The 6,000-nt window shown below is 37.1% G+C and overlaps 1 protein-coding gene across 9 annotated transcripts in view; it reads right to left on the bottom strand.

The window, feature by feature from the left end:
- The window catches only part of LOC106607360 (putative E3 ubiquitin-protein ligase UNKL), a 19,558-nt gene extending 14,570 nt beyond the window's left edge, over positions 1–4,988 (bottom strand). For 7 of the 9 annotated variants that reach the window (XM_045720522.1, XM_014204258.2, XM_014204257.2 and 4 more), the window contains exons 1-2: positions 2,801–2,935; positions 1,784–1,993 (exon numbers count right to left, since the gene is read on the bottom strand). In XM_045720522.1, the coding sequence (XP_045576478.1) occupies positions 1,784–1,993; positions 2,801–2,865 (275 nt within the window). In that variant the 5' untranslated portion in view covers positions 2,866–2,935. Of the gene's footprint in view, positions 1–1,783; positions 1,994–2,800; positions 2,936–4,895 lie in introns of those variants that run through there. The other 2 variants (XM_045720523.1, XM_045720524.1) reach the window with 2 other exon arrangements.
- Positions 4,989–6,000: the final 1,012 nt, after the last annotated feature.

Here is a 6,000-nt window from a genome sequence, read left to right on the forward strand (position 1 = left end):
CAACCAACACATACAATATTAACATTTCCATATTTTTACTTTAAACTGATAGCGCTGCCAGTAAGTATACTTACAAGTACATCTGTTCCAGTAGGCCAAGTATGGGTATTTTGTAATATTACTCAGGACAGGTTAGTAGTCCTGGAAAATGCCTGGGACTTCACGATACTATTACGATACTTAGGTGCCGATATGATATGTATTGCGATTGGCTCCCTATTGAAAAATAAGATAGTATTTTTTTCCTTCATAGAAAACAAGCTGGAGTTTTGGTGCAGGTATCGTCAACTATAGCAGAAATAATATTATGATATTGTGAATATGATATATCGTCAAAAATAATATCCTGCTATGTAAGTTCCCCCTTCACTGCAGGGTAGCACTCTGTTGTTTTTACAACAACCCTGTGACTTTGTCACACCTGGGAACTGAATACTGTAGCTTTTATTTTAGGTAGATGCAGATGAACTGCTAATTTATGAATTTATTCATCCTTCCTTTGGTGTCTATCCGCACCACCAGAAGCCTTCGCATATGTAATCTCAAGTGACAAACTGTATCCGCACAACTTGACTTGCTATATCATATTTTAGGCTACATCCATTACCATTTGTACATGCTATCATTACCATGATTGTGTCTTTACAAATGTGTAGGCTCATTTAGGCCTATTCTTTGTTAAGTTCATTTTCAGTAGATTGATGTCACACCAGTAGTGAAAACTACAGTTCTAAGAATGAGCTGAAGTGGCGTACCCCAAACATTCAAAATATGTTCCTCTGATTTTCTTACAAAAATTAAGTGAAAATAGCTGATGCTTTGAGGGTTGGGCCTAAAAATGCTGCAGTAGCCATTAAATAATAGAGCAAGAATAGTATAAAGACTTACATACTCCATCTGTACCCCTCGGTACATCTCTATTAATTATCATAAAAGAGTAGTTATGCTTAGGCTGAGTTGATAATTGAATTAGGCGATCCCTCTTGTATTGTACTTGCATGAATTCACACGGAAACGAATCAATTCATGCTACTTAGGTTTCAATGAACATAATGATACAGTGCAAGTGGTAAAAACCAGACACGTCCATGTATAACTACTTGTGACAACATTAAGGATACAAATACAAAGCAGGAACTCGTTCAAAGCGACCTCATTTTCAACGACTCAGGAACAATAAACATCGCTTGCTCGACCAATGGGAGAAGGCTATGTGCAAAGGCGGTTCAATCACGAGCAAGAAAACAGGGGGTGTGTTCATCGTTTCCTTGCAAGCTGGAGGAAGAAGCTCAACCCCACTCTGCAGCTCAAAACAGACGTGTGCAGCAGGAATTACAACAAAAAAACACCCATGAAATGACAATGAATGTGGTTAAATCATTCAGTTAGTTCCGCATTATTGAGAACGGCTGTCGTCCCACACAGGGGCCATAGGAGGCCATGCGGATCGACATTAGCTCGAACAATAGACAAGTCAACAACACCATGTGCAAGCTAGGTCATCACCAAGCTCGTGGTGCGAGCTGAATTCTGTGCAACGAGGATCATTCACTTCAGGAATTCGCATGAATCTGACTTCCTACTGAAACAATGCAGCATCCATAAAATATCAGCAACACCGTTATAAGTGTGCTCACTAAACTGGCAACCTGCATAAATTGAGTGAATTCTCAACCGGAATGAACAACAGCCACAACACAATATTAATAAGCATGATACAGTAGCAACAATCTAACCTGAACATAATTCACAGGGTGGGAAAAAAATGAAGCTTCACACTTACTCCTCTCCATCTGGGCAAATGCCCGTAGTCTCGTCATATTTTGTGCAATAAACGTCAGGGCTGTAGTTAAAAGTTCCATCTCTTCTTCTAATCGGTCGTCTTCGCCTCTGGTTGAGGAAATGCCAATGAAAACATGTAAAGGGTCTATGTTGTGTGCACTTGTGCTGCAAGAAGAGAGGGCACTGTTCGGTCCTAAACTCCTTCAAATATCTGCAAAATGGAAAGACAAAGGAGGTGTTAATGACAGACACCGTGTAAAAAAGTATTGAGTCCAAAGCTCTGGGGAAATATCACATTAACTTTGATAGCGAAGCTGTAACATTTCTATCTGAAATTTAAAGTAAACACTATCTATGCTAAAGGTAAGGAGAGAAACGTTTACACCATCTACAACTAATATTTCATTGACACTAGCTAGCTATGTAGCTGAATTTTACAATCACTCGAACTGATAAAACTACTTGGTAGTGATAGCGAGTAGCTATCTACTTTCACCATTCACATACAATCCACGCAAGATGTTCGGCGTTGCACTCTATCAAACAACCAGAACGTACGTCAAAACACATGCGTAGACAGACAGCAAATAAGGCCGAGGTGGAAAGACGAAAAGGATAACACTGCTGGCTGGCAAACCATTCAACTTCGCTAACGTTACCCAGTCCACGATAGCACGCTGACTGTCTAGCTAACCACCAACCAAGTTTCTGCGAATTCCGCTTTGTAATGTTACGCCTCTTTTTTATGTGGAACATTTTCACGGTCACAAAATAAAATTATCCAAATGTATTTGTTAAAATTCAGTTACTGTATCATTTTGAATATGTAGCTAGCAGGTTAGCGCTAGGCTAGCTGCGTGCATTGGGAAGAATTTACAAAAGGAAAAGCACCATGTTTTACTGCACTACGAGTGAAGAAATATCAAGCAGTCCAACTATAAAACAATATTCTGTACATAAAAGAAGCACGGTATTTTAACAAATACGTCTTTGTCCATTTAACGTTTGCTTTACTTACGTATAGTGGGTTGGTTTCTCGGTTTGAGGAGAAGCGTTCGCCGCCGTTTTCGAAACCGACGGCATTTTCAGTCAAAACAATGAAACGCGCCTGCGCGAACTGTCCTGTTTCGTTCCATTTGCGTGTGAAGTGAGATTTGTTTCTTTATTCTGTACATGTGTTTACCACGATCCGTGCGTATATTCAACATAACTCACAAATAAAACTTTGATGTGTGAATATATTAAAAAGGAAAGCTATAGTCCGGATATATGTAAAACAAATATTTCACAAATTAAACCATAATCCGTGAATATCTATAAATATTTCACAGATATTCACCATAAATCAAATAAAAAATATTATCTGTAAATATATTCAATATAGCTCACAAATAAAACTACAATTTGAACAAATGTAGAAAGATTTTCATGCAAATATTGAGAAATCCCTAACATTTACAACTTTGGAAAGTGTATTTGCGCATTCAAAAAGTGCTTGTGGATCTGTAATAATAGCAATAGTACAAAGTTACATAACAAGCAAAGCACACTGTGCACATCCTCGAATCACATCAAAAATATGCTGACCAAAATCATCAGCAACGTCAGCATCACCATGTTATGATGACCAAGGACAATGATGCCAGTTCCTGTACAGACAGACAGCTGTGTATTCGTGCTAGGACAAAATCCCCAAAAGTCCACCCCTTTGGGTCCCCAGGACCGTTTTCTGGGAAACGCTGCGGTGGGTCCTTGGGCGAGTCAGATGTCAGATCAAACAACTAAGGAAGGGCCTGAAATAAATGGGAGATTGACTAGTGGGGAGTTGCAGTACGGTCCAAAGGCAGCTGGTCAAGCGTTATTGTTAGGTTAATAATTTGTACAACTTTGCCTTTTATTGAACTGGCAACATTGCCCAGTCCCTTAACTCAATGATGCAACACAATACAGAGATGTATTGAACTGACAGTACTCATACACAGAATGCATGTATTGACTAGGAAACAACATATTAATACATTTATCTAAGGATGCACAACAAATGACTTGGCTAGCTAGCAAGCCTAGACGGACGGAGCAGAAAACAGTAGCTGAATTTCTAACATTTCTAATCAGATAAGGTTACAATTTCTTAATACCTCCACACCAGTCGGGAAAGAGTTGCCCTGCCCTGCTATTTTTTATTATTAGAATTTTCATTGTTGGACATCAATTAGTAAGTCGCTCTGGATAAGAGCGTCTGCCAAATGACTTAAATGTAAATGTAAGTCCCTGAAAGACAACAGATTGAAAAAGATGATTTGCAACATTTCAATTTAGCTTGCTAGCCAGATCACAACTCAGATTTTTTTTACTGAGTAGTTCTTCATAATTGACACGTTCCTGAATTAACAATTAACTATTAAGCAGTGTTGTATACTACTTAAGTAAAAATACTTTAAAGTACTACTTAAGTAGTGTTTTGGGGTATCTGTACTTGACAAGTTTTACTTCACTACATTCCTAAAGAAAATAATGTACTTTTTACTCCATACATTTTCCCTGACACCCAAAAGTACTCGTTACATTTTGAATGCTTAGCAGCACAGAACAATGGTCCAATTCACACACTTATCAAGAGAACATCCCTGGTCATCTCTACAGCCTCTGATCTGATTGACTCACTAAACACAAATGCTTCATTTGTAAATTATGCCTGAGTGTTGGTGTATACCTCTGGTTTATACAATAAATAAAATAAAAGGGTGCCGTTTATTGATAGAAGGAATTTGAAATGATTTCTTCTTTTACTTTTGATACATAAGTATATTTTAGCAATTACATTTACTTTTGATACTTAAGTAGATTTAAAACCAAATACTTTAGACTTTTACTCAAGTAGTATTTAACTGAATGACTTTTACTTGATTCACTATGACAATTGGGTACTTTTTCAACCACTGCTAGTAAGTTTAATTTAGGTGGTTTGTCTAAACAGGTGACGAGATCGCCTGCTAGCTATCGGTACACACACTCGGTATTGCATGCACCAATGGTCAAATTTAATATTCATACGAAAGTCATTTGTTGAACATTTTAACATCATTTGTTGAATAAATAAACGTTATACTCACATTTCATGAAGCTGTTCTTTCTTCTAGCTAAGGACAAGAAGTACACAGTCGTGATGTTATTTTGTCACGTGACATAAAGATTATCCCAATGAATGGAGATAGCCGACTCTCATCTGAAGCTACGTTTGTGGATTGCAATACATGGACGTGGGGTGAAAAATCTCAAAATTCTGTAAACACAGAATACAGATCCACAAGCACTTTTTGAATGTGCAAATGCACATTCCACAGTTTTAAATGTCAGGGATTTCTGAACATTTGCTCACAAATCGTTCTACATTTGTTCAAATTGTAGTTTTATGTGTGAGCTATGTTGAATATATTTACAGATCATATATTTATTATTATAAACTGGGTGATTTGAGCCCTGAATGCTGATTGGCTGACAGACGTGGTATATCAGAGCGTATACCACGGGTATGACAAAACATTCATTTTTACTGCTCTAATTACGTTGGTAACCAGTTTTTAATAGCAATAAGGCACCTCAGGGGTTTGGGGTATTTTGGCCATATACCCCAACCCTTCGTGCCTTATTGCTTAAGTGACTTATGGTCAATATTTGTGAAATATTTGTACATATTTACAGGTCATGGTTTATTTGTGAGTTACACCGTAAAACTTTTCCCTGTAAATCTACAGCATTATACTGCCACCAGAGTTGCAAGCTTAATACTGTAATTTTGTTTACAGCAGAGATGCTGTAATATATTTTACAGTACTATTTTCCTTATTATAAAACATATTACAGCATCCCTGCTGTAAATTTAGAGGGATGCTGTAATGTTTTACAGTAAGGAAAATAGAACTGTGAAATATTTTGCATCATCTCTGCTGCAAAGCATAATTACAGTAATAAGCTTGCAATTCTGGTGCCAGGATACTGCTGTAAATGTACACTGAAATTCTCTCTGAAATCGAAATGTAAGAAAAACAAAACATTTGTAGATAAAATACATTTATGAAAAGTGGTAACAACATTAAAAACAAATTAAACAACAAAATTGACAATATATAACAGTTAACCAAATAAGAACCTCATTACAACACTAATTTAATGTGGAGAGAGCGACAAAGAGAGGGAGTTAAAATTGAGGTTGATCAT

The sequence above is a fragment of the Salmo salar genome, chromosome ssa06 (genome assembly GCF_905237065.1).
Source record: "Salmo salar chromosome ssa06, Ssal_v3.1, whole genome shotgun sequence".
Taxonomy (NCBI): Eukaryota; Metazoa; Chordata; class Actinopteri; order Salmoniformes; family Salmonidae; genus Salmo; species Salmo salar.